Source organism: Schistocerca serialis, chromosome 10, assembly GCF_023864345.2.
Source record: "Schistocerca serialis cubense isolate TAMUIC-IGC-003099 chromosome 10, iqSchSeri2.2, whole genome shotgun sequence".
Classification (NCBI taxonomy): domain Eukaryota; kingdom Metazoa; phylum Arthropoda; class Insecta; order Orthoptera; family Acrididae; genus Schistocerca; species Schistocerca serialis.
The window spans coordinates 72,102,787-72,119,623 of record NC_064647.1 but is presented as its reverse complement, the minus strand read 5'-3'; the positions used below and the strand labels follow the sequence as shown (position 1 = coordinate 72,119,623).

At 43.8% G+C, this 16,837-nt stretch overlaps 1 protein-coding gene across 1 annotated transcript in view; it reads left to right on the top strand.

The window, feature by feature from the left end:
- LOC126425085 (speckle-type POZ protein-like) overlaps nucleotides 1-16,837 on the top strand; it is a 71,742-nt gene that overhangs the window by 1,206 nt on the left and 53,699 nt on the right. The window contains exon 2 of the mRNA XM_050087999.1: nucleotides 15,577-15,728. Within this exon, the coding sequence (XP_049943956.1) occupies nucleotides 15,641-15,728 (88 nt within the window). The 5' untranslated portion in view covers nucleotides 15,577-15,640. The remainder of the gene's footprint in view (nucleotides 1-15,576; nucleotides 15,729-16,837) is intronic.

Below are 16,837 nucleotides of genomic sequence, written 5' to 3'. Positions count from 1 at the left end.
TCGTCTTACCGTGTTGTTGTTGTTGTGGTCGTCAATCCTGAGACTGGTTTGATGCCGCTCTCCATGCTACTGTATCCTATGCAAGCTTCTTCATCTCCCAGTACCTACTGAAACCTATATCCTTCTGAATCTGCTTAGTGTATTCATCTCTTGGTCTCCCTATACGATTTTTACCCTCCACGCTGCCCTCCAGTACTAAATTTCTGATCCCTTGATGCCTCAGAACATGTTCTACCAACCGATCCCTTCTTCTAGTCAAGTTCTGCCACAAACTCCTCTTCTCCCCAATTCTATTCAATAACTCCTCATTAGTTATGTGATCTACCCATCTAATCTTCAACATTCTTCTGTAGCATCGCATTTCGAAAGCTTCTGTTCTCTTCTTGTCTAAACTATTTATCGTCCATGTTTCACTTCCATACATGGCTACACTCCATACAAATACTTTGAGAAACGACTTCCTGACACTTAAATCAATGCTCGATGTTAACAAATTTCTCTTCTTCAGAAACGCTTTCCTTGCCAATGCCAGTCTACATTTTATATCTTCTCTACTTCGACCATCATCAATTATTTTGCTCCCCAAATAGCAAAACTCCTTTACTATTTTAAGCGTCTCATTTCCTAATCTAATTCCCTCAGCATCACCCGACTTAATTCGACTACATTCCATTATCCTCGTTTTGCTTTTGATGATGTTCATCTTATATCCTTCTTTCAAGACACTGTTCATTCCGTTCAACTGCTCTTCCAAGTCCAGTGCTGTCTCTCACATAATTACAATGTCATCGGCGAACCTCTAAGTTGTTATTTCTTCTCCATGGGTTTTAATACCTACTCCGAATTTTCCTTTTGTTTCCTTTACTGCTTGCTCAATATTCAGATTGAACAACATTGGGGAGAGGCTACAACCCTGTCCCACTCCCTTCCCAACCACTGCTTCCCATTCATGTCCCTCGACTCTTATAACTGCCATCTGGTTTCTGTACAAATTGTAACTAGCCTTTCGCTCCCTGTATTTTACCCCTGCCACCTTCGGAACTTGAATGAGAGTATTCCAGTCAACATTGTCAAAAGCTTTCTCTAAGTCTACTAATGCTAGAAACGTAAGTTTGCCTTTCCTTAATCTTTCTTCTAAGATAAGTCGTAGGGTCAGTATTGCCTTACGTGTTCCAACATTCCTACGGAATCCAAACTGATCTTGCCCCTTACCGTACATTCCCATTATCATCCCTGCCAGCGAATGATGTGCAGTGGCTACATTCCCGCCACGTCTTTCTACAATATCACAGAACGAAGGTCCAATTACAATACCTCGTACAAAGTCAGTGAGGCGTTGATGATGTTATCTTTGTCACCTTACAGGCATTCTTGACTAATATCATTTCACCACGTCCAGTCTGTAAGGTGACAAAAGCTCATGACAGTTAAGGCGTGTATTTAAAGCAGACGTTATTTGCATCCTCATAGCGACGCTCCTAGCGCCACTGCTACGTGAATGGCACGAAATATGAACAGGCGTCATCTACCAGATGTACAGGGTGGCGCACGAAATGTGTTACCAATTGTTTCTTTCCGAATTTACGACGCACATTAGCAGAACTTGGAAAAGCAAATGGGTTACGAAATGACGTTTAATTCACGATACTGCCGCTAGGAGACTAGTGTTCAGCAATGGCTGACAATGGAAGACTGACGACACAGCAACGATTGGCAATTGTGTTACTTTTTCATGAAACTAAAAGCCTTGTTGTGACTCAGAGGAGTTTTCGACAATAGTTTAACACACGATGGGTCCCTCGCAAGAAGACCATCCACAGGTTGTACGATAAATTTGTACAGGAAGGAACAGTATTGGAAGCGCAGCGACCTCGGCTTAAGCCTGTTTGTTCGCCGAAGAATATTGAAGCGGTACGAGTTGCTGTACAGAGAAGTCCCGGGAAATCGTGTAGAAAGGCAGCACTGCAACTGGGAATATCCAGACCCTCCAATCAACGCATTCTTAAAAGTGACCTCCATATGTACCCATACAAGATGACTTGTGCACAGAAGCTCACTGAAGAACACAAGCAGCAGAGACTACTGTTTGCTCAGTGGGTGGAGGATAGGGAAGAAACTCTCAACAACGTTTGGTTTTCAGACGAGGCGCATATTCATTTAGACGGTGTGGTTAACAAACAAAATGTACGCTTTTGGGCCACTGAAGACCCACAAGTGCTTCATGAACGATAACATTACGCTCCGAGGATTACAGCGTGGGCAGCAATTTCCAGTTACTGACTTATTGGTCCCTTTTTCTTTGAAGAAACTGTGAACAGTGAGCGTTATTTGAACACGCTTCGCAATAGCTTCATTCCACAGCTTCTTGCTACTGCATTGCCCTTCGACACGCAGGGCCACATACTGCAAACACTGTGTTGGAGTTTTTACACGAGCATTTCGACACACGAATCATTTCATCAGGTTTCCAGGTCGCTTCAATGACGGACAAAATTGCCCCCCCCACCCCCCCCCCCCCCCCACCCCCCAATAGTCCAGACCTCAATCCATGTGACTTTTTTTTTGGGGGGTACCTAAAGGAAAAAATTTTCCCGAAACGTCCACGTGATTTAATGGAGCTCAGAAGACTTATTCTTCAAGCTTGCAGTGAAATTACGGTAATTAGGGTAATCACTAACTTCAGTGTTCGTTTGAAGGAAGGTAGGAAACGAAATGGTGGACATATTGAGCATGTGCTGAGTTAGAACAAAGCTCCATAGACGGCTCTTCATTGTAATATATGTTCCTTTCAGATTGTATTGACAATAAAGTTTACATTCAAAAATAAAATGGTAACACATTTCGTGCGCCACCCTGTAGAAACACGCCTACCTAGTTTCTTTTTTATTGTGAGTCTCCTTCTTGGTGCTGCGATTTTTGCCCCCGTCAGTGTATTGTCCGTGACCTGTGGAGCAGCAGCTCCTCCGAGGCATCCCTGTATCGTCCTGGGGGTGGTCTGGTGTGCCCTGTGTCAGCCTACTGCGTCTGGCAGCTTAATTAAAGTAATATGACTGCTCCTACATTCTTAATATTGTTACATCTTGCGCGTTTTTGAAACAGGTTCCTGAACGAATGTGTCTCTTACTGTAACAGTAGAAACAGTCGAGTTGTCGGGACCGCTTCGTAAAGGAGCCACATATATGAGCTGTATTTGCCAATTCGCAGAACACCTCGTACAAAGCGTTCATCATTGTTTTCGCTAAATAAGTAAAAATGTGGAAGAAAGTTTGACATTGATAGTATTACAGTGTACATGGTGACTCTCAAGATTGCGCACAAAGTTGATACAGGTCTTAAAAGACAAGCTTGGGGGTAGGAATTTAAGGTATTTGAAGCAATCCTGTCACAGGGAAAGCTTTCGATAGTCAGGAGCCACACAGACAATCGACATATGCGCTCCTCAAGTTCAGAAAAGATAATGTACTGCTTACTGAACAATTTTGACGTTCCAGGAAGTTTTCATAATGGCGACTTGGTGGAGCGCCTGCACACTTTTCTTTGCGTGTTTGAAATCACGTAATGTGAATCAGTGCCCAGTACATATCGTTGTGGGGCTTCATACGTTAGTTTCAAGCCATACTGATGTTAGTTTCGTGCCTGTAACATCCTGTGATTTCTGTTTTGAAGTTGAGGCTCCATCTGTGGAGAAGGGGGTGCATTAATGCCAGAACTCATTAGTTTGCCAAGTGGTATAATGTGATCCACACAATCAAAGACTCTGTAAAGGTCACATAATATACGAATAGTCTAATTTATCTTGCTTGGCTCTGCAGCCGCTTAATTTGTGAAGTGCTGTACTGATTTCTCTGTAGAGAAATGTTCACGAAAGCCAAACTGTGAGGCATTTAAGAACTTTTGGTCATTTAAATCGGTTAGTATTCTGTCACAGCTACTTTCTCATAGGAGGAGTTAAATAAGTCTGCAATTAAAGATATTTTCCTTACTTGCAGTTTTATAAAGCGCTGTTCCTACTCACATTTATATCTGTAATCATGTCATATGATATCTCTATGTATTAGTCGTTGCTAAATCTATATCATAATGTTTGTATACTGCCCTAGTGCTTACATTGTACGATGCCAAGCTACTGTCTGTATGTTAGCTATTGACGGAAACTGTTTTCCTTAACACTACATTTGAGGGATCTTTGACTAGTGTAAACACTTGTGTGTGTCTGTAGTTGCAAAAGTCATTCAAATAGTGGTCCACAAGTTACCGTTGTATAGATAAAGTAACGGAAATCGCTCAACAGAGGGAAGGCCACTGCATTGACGGGATACCAATACGTATCTACGTAGAGTATGCAAATGAATCCATCCCTCTTCTAGCAGCACTCTGCCGTAGGTCTTTGGAGCAGCGAAGTGGTTCTGACGATTGGAAAAAAAGGATAGGTGACTCCCATTTTCAGGAAGTGTCGTCAAGAAGACACACAAAACTATAGGCCTATATCTGTGACGTCGGTCAGCTGTAGAATTTGGAACGTGTTTTATGCTGGCGTACGAGAGTAGTTTCAAAAGTTCTCGCAACAGAATAGAAAGAAAGTACTTAGATCACTGGAACTTCTTCTGTATTTTAATGTAGTCTGCTTGTAGATAAATGCACTTGGTCCAACGATGTTCGAGTGCCTTGATCCCATCTGGAAAATGTGTTTCCTCCAGGCCTGCAACATAGTTGTCAACTCCGGCTATCAGTTCTTCGTCTGAAGTGAGTCTTCGACCACCAAGAAAAATTTCAGTTTTAGGAAGAGATGAAAGTCTGACGGAACCATATAAGGTGAATAAGGTAGGTGTGGCAACAATTCATACCTTAGTTCGTGTAATTTTTCCATTGCGACGGCACATGTGTGCGGGCGCGCATTGTCTTGATGGAACATGACTTTCTTCCTTGCTAAACGTGGTTTTTTTTCCCGTACCTTTTGTTGCAATTTGTCCAGGAGTTAGCATAGTATTCTCCAGTAACTGTTTGGCCAGTGGGGAGATAATTTAGAAACAGAACCCCCTTCGCATTCCAGAGCAATGATGCCACGACCTTTCCCGCCGAAGGAATTGCCTATGTTTTCTTTGGTGGCGGAGAATCAACATGTTTCCACTGCTTTGACTGTTATTTTGTCTCTGGCGTTTCATCTGTGGTCACAAACCGGTGTAAAAAATTTTGTTCGTTTCCCCTAAAACGGGCCAAACATTGTTCCGATGTGTCCATTCTCATGCGTTTTTGTTCCAGCGTCAAGATTCGCGGCACCAATCTAGCAGATTTTTTCATTTATAAATAAAATATTTTCCACCTTTTGGCTGGTCGTCGATCACAGAATCGAGACGCACGCACTGCAGTATTTCTCAAACGATTTTACAGAAACTATATAGTAAAAAAAAGTTTTTTTTTCTGATGTGTTGGCAGAAGAGCCAACACCGTGTTGCTAGAGGAAGCCGAAATGCACGTGTTTAAGCTCACGCAAACTGGCGTGAGGTCTGGAACAGGACAATGTAATTAATATAGCCAATAAGGTACGTTGCTGCTGGAATACTTAACTTTAATCCATAATTGGTGTACATCGCTCTTGACGGTGCATGTTTTACAATCTCAATATTAACTGGTAATGGCGCCTTGCTAGGTCGTAGCAAATGACGTAGCTGAAGGCTATGCTAACTATCGTCTCGGCAAATGAGAGCGTATTTGTCAGTATAGCATCGCTAGCAAAGTCGTCTGTACAACTGGGGCGAGTGCTAGGACGTCTCTCTAGACCTGCCGTGTGGTGGTGCTCGATCTGCAATCACTGACAGTGGCGACACGCGGGTCCGACGTATACTAACGGACCGCGGCCGATTTAAAGGCTACCACCTAGCAAGTGTGGTGTCTGGCGGTGACACCACAGTTTCACTCATAGCTTTATATGCAACGATCATGATGATGCGACCATCATTTCGTTAACGGTCATAGTTATTGTGATACTTACATGGAAGTAACACACTGCGCGAAATTCGAAAAAGTTTGCAATGCAAAATGGGGGTCGCTATGGTTTTGCGTCTTGTAAAAATTACATAATATATTGCTGCGTATGAAATTTCGCTAACATATCGAATTCTGCTTAAAACTTGGGTGGAGGTCTCTATCTGTCACGAACCTCTAGAAAGTTGATCTAATGTAGCACAGTCATTTGCGATCGCACCACGTCTGCGATGAATCCAGAATGAAATATCCACAACATTCTTCATATTTCATAAACGGTTTCAAATGCTTCAAACGGCTCTAAGCTCTGTGGGACTTAACATCTGTGGTCATCAGTCCCCTAGACTTAAAACTACTTAAACCTAACTAACCTCCATGCCCGAGGCAGGATTCCAACCTGCTACCGTAACAGCAGCGCGATTCCGGACTGAGGCGCCTAGAACCGCTCGGCCACATAGGCCGGACATAAACGGTTTGAGATATCGAAATGAGATTTTGGCAAATGATAGCACAGAAAGAGGAAGGTATTTTTTCCATTCGGTTATTGTGCAAAAGTTCATTCTCTGCCATGTTATTCCACCAACTACAGACTTACTCGATGATAGAATGTAATGTTTAGGGGCCATCAATAGCTGTTGAAACGAGAAATGCTATGGGTTTTGGAGCAAAATAAGTCTCTATACGTATATTTTTTTCGAGGACGTGCTTTTTCGATAAAATATTGACGTTACTTTTCCTCAGTTCCACACTTAAACTTAATAAGTCACTGTTTTAGAATTCTCTCACAGTTGCCTCTGTACATGTTGGAGAGGTGACACTGTGTATACTATGCTGTGCTGTGGCAAAAGAAGCAAATTCTAACATGGCAACCAGAGAAACGTGTCAAGTTTTAGTCAAAATTCGCTTCTGTGAAAGGTACAAATGATTAACAAGCCAAGTGAAAATAAATCGCTGTGTTTTCAGGGGAATTCTTTTTAGAAGCAGACATAATGCACTACTGGCCATTAAAATTGCTACACTACGATGATGTCGTGCTACAGACGCGAAATTCAATCGACAGGAAGAAGATACTGTGATATGCAAATCATTAGCTTTTCAGAGCATTCACGAAAGGCTGGCGCCTGTGGCGACACCTACAACGTGCTGACATGAGGGAAGTTTCCAACTGATTTCTCATACACAAACAGCAGTTGACCGGGCGTTGCCTGGAGAACCGTTGTTGTGATGCCTCGTGTAAGGAGGAGAAATGCGTACCATCACGTTTCCGACTTTGATTAAGGTCGGATTGTAGCCTATGGTGATTGCGGTTTATCGTATCGCGACATTGCTGCTCGCATTGGTCGACATCCAATGACTGTTAGCAGAATATGGAAACGGTGGGTTCAGGAGGGTAATAAGGAACGCCGTGCTGGATCCCAACGGCCTCGTATCACTAGCAGTCGAGATGACAGACATCTTATCCGCATGGCTGTAACGGATCGTGCAGCCACGTCTCGATCCCTGAGTGAATAGATGGGGACGTTTGCAAGACAACAACCATCTCCACGGACAGTTTGACGACGTTAGCAGCAGCATGGACTATCAGCTCGGAGACCATGGCTGCGGTTACCCTTGACGCTGCATCACAGACAGGAGCGCCTGCGATGGTGTACTCAACGACGAACCTGGGTGCACGAATGACAAAACGTCATTTTTTCGGATGAATCCAGGTTCTGTTTACAGCATCACGATGGTCGCATCCGACATCGCCGTGAACGCACATTGGAAGCGTGTATTCGTCATCGCCATAATGGCGTATCACCCGGCGTCAAGGTATGGGGTGCCATTGGTTACACGTCTCGGTCGCCTCTTGTTCGCATTGACGGCACTTTGAACAGTGGACGTTACATTTCGGATGTGTTACGACCCTTGGCTCTACGCTTCATTCGATCCCTGCGAAACCCTACATTTCAGCAGGATAATGCACGACCGCATGTTGCAGGTCCTGTACGGGCCTTTCTGGATACAGAAAATGTTCGACTGCTGCCCTGGCCATCACGTTCTCCAGATCTCTCACCAATTGAAAACGTCAATGGTGGCCGAGCAACTGACCCGTCACAATACGCCAGTCACTACTCTTGATGAACTGTTTTATCGTGTTGACACTGCTTGGGCAGCTGTACCTGTACACGCCATCCAAGCTTTGTTTGACTCAATGCACAGGCGTATGAAGGCCGTTATTACGGCCAGAGGTGGTTGTTCTGGGTGCTGATTTCTCAGGATCTATGCACCCAAATTGCGTGAAAATGTAACCACATGTCAGGTCCAGTATAATATATTTGTCCAATGAATACCCGTTTATCATCTGCATTTCTTCTTGGTGTAGCAATTTTAATGACCAGTAGTGTAGTAGATTCCTTGGAATGGTCACCTTGCAGCTGTGGGCATGGAGCCCCGCCCCCCCCCCCTCCCCCGCCTTAACATTCACAGAAAATGTGAGCTCAGGCTAGAGTTTAGAGCGGCACTTCCCCTACGGCGGCTGCCGCAGCCCCACGCGTGCCCTGCCCACTGCACATCTGCCGGTCGCGGTACTCTGCGAGATCTGTACCACTTGTGAGGCGCAGCTGACACCACGAAAAGGGCAACACTACTGACAACCAACAAACAACAAAAGCGTTAATTTCGTAAAGGTCAGCCACTTGTCCGCGAAAATTCACTATTTGTAGAAACAGTACAAGAAAATTTGCGATTTTTCATACCTAGCGTGTATTTAGATATCACTGTAGATAGTGGGGCCGGGCGTGGTAACTACGACGATAAACCATCACTCGCACTTCTGTCACTTACTATGAATACTTTTATTCTCACAGCGTATGCGCAATGCGTCAAGCAAAGAGCGCGTACTACAGAGAACTGATCTGGCAAAGATACAGCTGTTCGTGCTGTGGTAGAGCAGCCATATTATTGGGGGTGGGGGAGGGGGGTGGGGGTACATCCAGTGGTACTATGACCCGACATCACAAAACCCATCAAAGAGGAACTGAGAAAAACTGACGCCGTGGCAGCGTACAATAAAGGAGTTTGCCGCGCAGGATTAGCCGAGCGGTTTAAGGTGCTACAGTCATGGACTGTGCGGCTGGTCACGGCGGAGGTTCGAGTCCTCCCTCAGGCATGGGTGTGTGTGTGTTTGTCTTTAGGTTAATTTAGGTTAAGTAGTGTGCAAGCTTAGGGACTGATGACCTTAGCAGTTAAGTCCCATAAGATTTCACACATTTTTTTAATATTTTTTTTTAACACAAAGAGACAGTGTGGCGGATTGGAAGCGCTAGGACTCACTCGGCAGACAGAACAATACTAACGAGAACACACAAGCGACGCTGCGGCAAGTGAAATAAACAAGAACCTTCGTGCCCGGCACTCGAAGCGGAACTGTGCTTATTAGACAGAAATGCCAAACATTACACCACCGCGGCACTACGGTCAGTGTTGCTGACGAACGACAGAAGTCCATCATTATCGTAGATAAAGATGAGACTTAAATATCTCGGGGAAAATCTCTATAAGATCAGCTACGGTATACGATTTTCCCATTACGTCCAATGTCGGGGTGCTATTCCAATTATGGAGAGCCCTGGCAATAGTGGCAGTGTACGGGGAAATTAAGATGAAGGTATGAACTGAAGTTTGTGTTGGAGAGGGCAGTGGACTTGAGTAGTTCGTGTAGAACTGCTGGCCATAGCGCTGTGGTGGGGTAATGGTTAGCATCTCTGCCTTAGTAAACAAGAAGATTTGGGTTCGCGTGCCGGCCGTGGTAAAAATTTCGGTTCATTTCTTCAGCTTCTGTCATTACCGTAGGGAGACCTTTCTCTTTCGAATTTGTTTAATTATTGAAACATACATTTTCTTCATGTTGTCAGAGTAGAAAACTACGTATTTCGTTGATTTTTGATGAAGCACTTGTTTACATATACGAAATGATCATTCACCATAGCAATTTATAGGCTGGTTAGTGAATTATTTAAAAAATTAGTTGAGTTAATACATCCAATAGGAATAGCTATGTTTACTAATGCAGTACTATTGTAATTCGAATGTAGTAAATGTTTATTGATATTCTGCAAATATCACAACGAAAGTGCACTTGAAAACATCCAGACTCAAGAAGCACTGAAACTTCCTGGCAGATTAAAACTGTTTGCCAGACCGAGACCGAGACTCCCGAGTTCGAGTCTCGGTCCGGCAAACAGTTTTAATCTGCCAGGAAGCTTCATATCAGTGCACACTCCGCTGCAGAGTGAAAATCTTATTCTGGAAACATCCCCCAGGCTGTGGCTAAGACATGTCTCCGCAATATCCTTTCTTTCAGGAGTGCTAGTTCTGCAAGGTTCGCAGGAGAGCTTCTGTTAAGTTTGGAAGGTAGGAGACGAGGCGCTGGCAGAAGTAAAGCTGTGAGGACGGGACGTGAGTGGTGCTTGGGTAGCTCAGTTGGTAGAGCACTTGCCCGCGAAAGGCAAAGGTCCCGAGTTCGAGTATCGGTCCGGCACACAGTTTTAATCTGCCACCAAGTTTCATATCAGCGCACACTCCGCTGCACAGTGAAAATCTCATTCTGTCAAGCAGCACTGTTCCTGCATTTAACACGACGCCGGAGACTGAGACATAATTTACACTAGCTACTTTCCTTTACATCTTGTTGAGAGAAAATGAGTTGTATTTATTCACAAAATTACAGATTGCTCAAGAGTGTGCAAATGCTGAAGATATTTGGCGCGATCAATCACAAACAGTTGTAGCAAAACTGCCTACGTCCATTGCTGCGTCGCGTCTCACAATTGCAAATTTAAATTTCATATAAGTTAGGAAGGAAAACATAGGTACAAAGAAGGTAGCTGCGAAGAAACCATGGGTAACAGAAGAAATACTTCAATTGGTTGATGAAAGGAGGAAGTACAAACATGTTCTGGGAAAATCAGGAATACAGAAATACAAGTCTCTGAGGAATGAAATAAATAGGAAGTGCAGGGAAGCTAAGACGAAATGGCTGCAGGAAAAATGTGAAGACATCGAAAAAGATATGACTGTCGGAAGGACAGATTCAGCATACAGAAAAGTCAAAACAACCTTTGGTGACATTAAAAGCAACGGTGGTAACATTAAGAGTGCAACGGGAATTCCACTGTTAAATGCAGAGGAGAGAGCAGATAGGTGGAAAGAATACATTGAAAGCCTCTATGAGGGTGAAGATTTGTCTGATGTGATAGAAGAAGAAACAGGAGTCGATTTAGAAGAGATAGGGGATCCAGTGTTAGAATCGGAATTTAAAAGAGCTTTGGAGGACTTACGGTCAAATAAGGCAGAAGGGATAGATAACATTCCATCAGAATTTCTAAAATCATTGGGGGAAGTGGCAACAAAACGACTATTCACGTTGGTGTGTAGAATATATGAGTCTGGTGATATACCATCTGACTTTCGGAAAAGCATCATCCACACAATTCCGAAGACGGCAAGAGCTGACAAGTGCGAGGATTATCGCACAATCAACTTAACAGCTCATGCATCGAAGCTGCTTACAAGAATAATATACAGAAGAATGGAAAAGAAAATTGAGAATGCGCTAGGTGACGATCAGTCTGGCTCTAGGAAAAGTAAAGGAATGAGAGAGGCAATTCTGACGTTACGGCTAATAATGGAAGCAAGGCTAAAGAAAGATCAAGACACTTTCATAGGATTTGTCGACCTGGAAAAAGCGTTCGACAATATAAAATGGTGCAAGCTGTTCGAGATTCTGAAACAAGTAGGGGTAAGCTATATGGAGAGACGGGTCATATACAATATGTACAACAACCAAGAGGGAATAATAAGTGTGGACGATCAAGAACGAAGTGCTCGTATTACGAAGGGTGTAAGACAAGGCTGTAGCCTTTCGCCGCTATTCTTCAATCTGCACATCGAGGAAGCAATGATGGAAATAAAAGAAAGGTTCAGGAGTGGAATTAAAATACAAGGTGAAAGGATATCAATGATACGATTCGCTGGTGACATTGCTATCCTGAGTGAAAGTGAAGAGGAATTAAATGATCTGCTGAACGGAATGAACAGTCTAATGAGTACACAGTATGGTTTGAGAGTAAATCGGAGAAAGACGAAGGTAATGAGAAGTAGTAGAAATGAGAACAGCGAGAAAATTAACATCAGGATTGATGGTCACGAAGTCAATGAAGTTAAGGAATTCTGCTACCTACGCAGTAAAATAACCAATGACGGACGGAGCAAGGAGGACATCAAAAGCAGACTCGCTATGGCAAAAAAGGCATTTCTGGCCGAGAGAAGTCTACTAATATCAAATACCGGCCTTAATTTAAGGAAGAAATTTCTGATGATGTACGTCTGGAGTACAGCATTGTATGGTAGTGAAACGTGGACTGTGGGAAAACCGGAACAGAAGAGAATCGAAGCATTTGAGATGTGGTGCTACAGACGAATGTTGAAAATTAGGTGGACTGATAAGGTAAGGAATAAGGAGGTTCTACGCAGAATCGGAGACTAAAGGAATATGTGGAAAACACTGATAAGGAGAAGGGACAGGATGATAGGATATCTGCTAAGACATGAGGGAATGACTTCCATGGTACTAGAGGGAGCTGTAGAGGGCAAAAGCTGTAGAGGAAGACAGAGATTGGAATACGTCAAGCAAATAATTGAGGACGTAGGTTGCAAGTGCTACTCTGAGATGAAGAGGTTAGCACAAGAAAGGAATTCGTGGCGGGCCGCATCAAACCAGTCAGTAGACTGATGACCAAAAAAAAAAAAAAATAACTGCTCAAAACCGCTCACTGAGGCAAACAGTTGTAGCAAAACTGTCTACGTCAATTGCTGCGTCGCTTCTCACAATTGCAAGTTTGAATTTCAAATAACTGCTCAAACTCACTCACTGAGGCTGCGTTGAGAGTATTTCTAATCCTGCTGAAAGCGACGGTGTGAGGCTGAGCTCAGTTAATTACGCCAAGTTCGACGCTTCGCACACGGGAAGCGCTGCTGTCAACTCGCGGCCCAGACACTGCCTGCAGGATTACCGCGCACCAGCTCCCCGGAATGACTCGCCGCCAGGAGACACCCCTGTCGAAACCCGAATGCCGGGAAGACACGGAAAGCCGAGAGGACGGCGGTCTGCGGCTGTCGCTGCCCTCCGTCACGTCTCACACCGCTGCGTCCCAGTTTGAGTCCGAGAGAAACACTCAGAATTAAAGCTTTCCTCAAGTATACTTCACATTACAATAACTTTACATTCATCACTGTCATTTTGTGGCCTCTCTAGACGTTAACTACACAGTACTACGTAAGATATGAACGAAAATCGTGCTCACATTCGGTTTTTAGCACACAGAAAGTGCGCTAAGTAAAGTTGTTGTTGTTGTTGTTGTTGTTGTGGTCTTCAGACCAGAGACTGGTTTGATGCCGCTCTCCATGCTACTCTATCCTATGTAACTTCTTCATCCCCAAGTATCTACTGCAACCTGCATGTTTCTGATTCTGCTTAGTGTATTCATTTCTTGGTCTCCCGGTCGGCCGTTGTGGCCGAGCGGTTCTAGGCGCTTCAGTTTGGAACCGCGCAACCGCTACGCTCGCAGGTTCGAATCCTACCTCGGGCATGGATATGTGTGATGTCCTTAGGTTAGTTAGGTTTAAGTAGTTCTAAGTTCTAGGGGACAGATGACCTCAGATGTTAAGTCCCATAGTGATCAGAGCCATTTGAACCATTTGAATCTTGGTCTCCCTCTACGATTTTTACCCTCCACGCTGCTCTCCAGTACTAAATTGGTGATCCCTTGATGCCTCAGAACATGTCTTACCAACCGATCCCTACTTCTATAAGTTGTGCCGCAAATTCCTCATCTCCCCAATTCTATTCACTACCTCCTCATTAGGTACGTGACCTACCCATCTAATTTTAGGCATTCTTCTGTAGCACCACATTTCGAAAGCTTCTATTCTCTTCTTGTCTAAACTGTTTCACTTCCATACATGGCTACACTCCCTACAAATACTTTCAGGAAAGACTCCCTGACGCTTACCGTAAATCTATACTCGATGTAGCAAATTTCTCTTCTCCAGACAAGCTTTCCTTGCCATTGCCAGTCTACACTTTATATCCTCTCTACTTCGACGATCATCAGTTCTGTTGCTCCCCAAGTAGCAAAACTCATCTTCTACTTCAAGTGTCTCATTTTCTAATCTAATTCTCTCAGCATCACCTGATTTAATTCGACTACATTCTATTATCCTCGTTTTGCTTTTGCCGATATTCATCTTATATCCTCTTTCCAAGACACTGTCTATTCCGTTCAACTCCCCTTCCAGGTCCTTTTATGTCTCTGATAGAATCAAAATGTCATCGGCAAACCTCAAAGTTTTTATTTCTTCTCCATGGAATTTAATTCCTACTCCAAATTTTTCTTTTGTTCCTTTTGCTTCTTGCTCAATATACAAATAAAGACATACGAATACATGTGGCAAGCTTAGAAAGAGCATCCCTCCGCCCTCCACTCATTTGTGCTTTTAGATTTCACAGAGCGTGTAGCATTTGATTTTTATTTAACAATTTTAGCAATCCCCATTTGCATAAACAATGAACTAATGATTAGATACCATTAAACTTTCAATATTCATCATCTGGAATAGCTAGGAACGGAACTGGATAACTCATACTGCCTTTCTATTACATTCAGCAGTGGCAAATTCAGAATAATGACACATTTCCTCTATGATACTGTTATAAAATCGGCTGTACTTTTAGATTAACTAATATAAAAGAAATGTGACTTCTATAGTTTTTACTGACACTCTCAGCTTTCATGTGATACCCCATATTCTATGGCAGTTAAAATAGTAGCCATTAATTTTCTATTGCCTGTCACAATATCCATAATCACAAATATTGGTGACTCTTCTCATATTTATTGCAAAACAAGCTCGTATCGTCGACACAATTTCCGTCGTGTCTTTGTTTCTGTTTCTGTGTATTTAGAGGGCGGCAACAGTAGTACTAGAATCAGCTCTCTGTAGCTGCCAGTATATGCCTCAGGCCGTAGTTTCCCCCACCACTTTGCGCTATTCTTGCCTGCTCAGGGCTCGCTGCTGCTTTAAGTAAAACACACCAGCATCCCCTCATCAGCTCGTAATTTCATTTAAGACAATTTCATTCGATGTCATTTCATTTCCGAAATACTTGAGGTAAACGGCTTAGCTGAGGCAGAAACTATGTATTGGGCAGAACGAAGTAAAAATTCATTTTTGAAACAGATCTTATCCACTTTAGCTGGATAGATTAATTTACACTAGCCACTTTCCTTTATAGCTTATTGAAATAAAATGAGTCATGTAATTGTAGCCGGCCGGGGTGGCCGAGCGGTTCTAGGCGCTACAGTCTGGAACCGCACGACCGCTACGGTCGCAGGTTCGAATCCTGTCTCGGGCATGGATGTGTGTGATGTCCTTAGGTTAGTTAGGTTTAAGTAGTTCTAAGTTCTAGGGGACTGATGACCTCAGAAGTTAAGTCCCATAGTGCTCAGAATCATTTGAACCATGTAATTGTATGTGGTTATAAAATTACAGGATACTCAACAGCGTGCACGGGCCGAAGACATTTCGACGGAGAAGACACTTCTTCTCCTCCATCATGTCTTGCAGAAGCACTAGTTGCCTCATCTGCGTCTTTATGGCAGTAGCCATAGCAGCTGACTACAGTGGCTCGAAGTCCACGGCAGGTAAATAATTTCCTTTTTTCAATTGATACACACTGAAGCGCCAAAGAAACTGCTATACGCATGCGTATTGAAATACACAGATATGTAAACGGGCAGAATACGGCACTGCGACCGGCAACGCCTGTATAAGACAAATGTCTGGTGCAGATGTTAGATCGGCTACTGCTGTTATGATGGCAAGATTTAAGTGAGTTTGAACGTCGCGTTATAGACGGCGCATAAGCGATGGGACGCAGCATCTCCGAGGTAGCGATGACTTGGGAATTTTCCCGTACGACCATTTAGAGAGTGTACAGTGAATATAAGGAATGCAGTAAAGCTTCAAATCTCCGACATCGATGGGCCAGGCAAAAGATCCTACAGGAACGGGACCAACGACGACTGAAGAAAATCGTTCAAAGTGAGAAAAGTGCAACTCTTTCACAAATTGCTGCAGTTTTCAGTCCTGCACCACCAACAAGTGCCAGCGTGCGAACCATTTAACTACACATCGTCGATATGGGCTTTCGGAGCCGAAGGCCCACTCGTGTACCCTTGATGACTGCACGACACAAAGCCTTACGCCTCGCCTGGGCCCTTCAACACCGACATTGGACTGTTGATGACTGTAAACATGTTGACTAGTCGGACAAGTCTCGTTTCAAATTATATCGAGTGGATGGACGTGCACGGGAATGCAGACAAGCTTATGAGTTCATGGATCCTGCATGTCTGCAGGGGTCTGTTCAAGCTGTTGGAGGCTCTGCAATGGTGTAGAGCGTGTGCAGTTGGAGTGATTGGGACCCCTGATACGTCTAGATGCGACTCTGACAAGTGACACGTACGTAAGCATCCTGTCATCATTTGCATCCATTCATTTCCATTGTGCATTCCCACGGATTTGGGCAATTCCAGCAGCACAATGCGGCACCCTAGACGTCCTGAATTGCTACAGAGTGGCTCCAGAAACGCACTTCTGAGTTTAAACACTTCCGCTGCTACCAAACTCCACAGACATGAACATTTTGGGCATATGTGGGATGCCTTGTGACGCGCTGTTCGGAAGAGATCTCCAATCCCTCGTACTCTTACGGATTTATGGACACCCCTGCAGGACTACTTCCGACGTT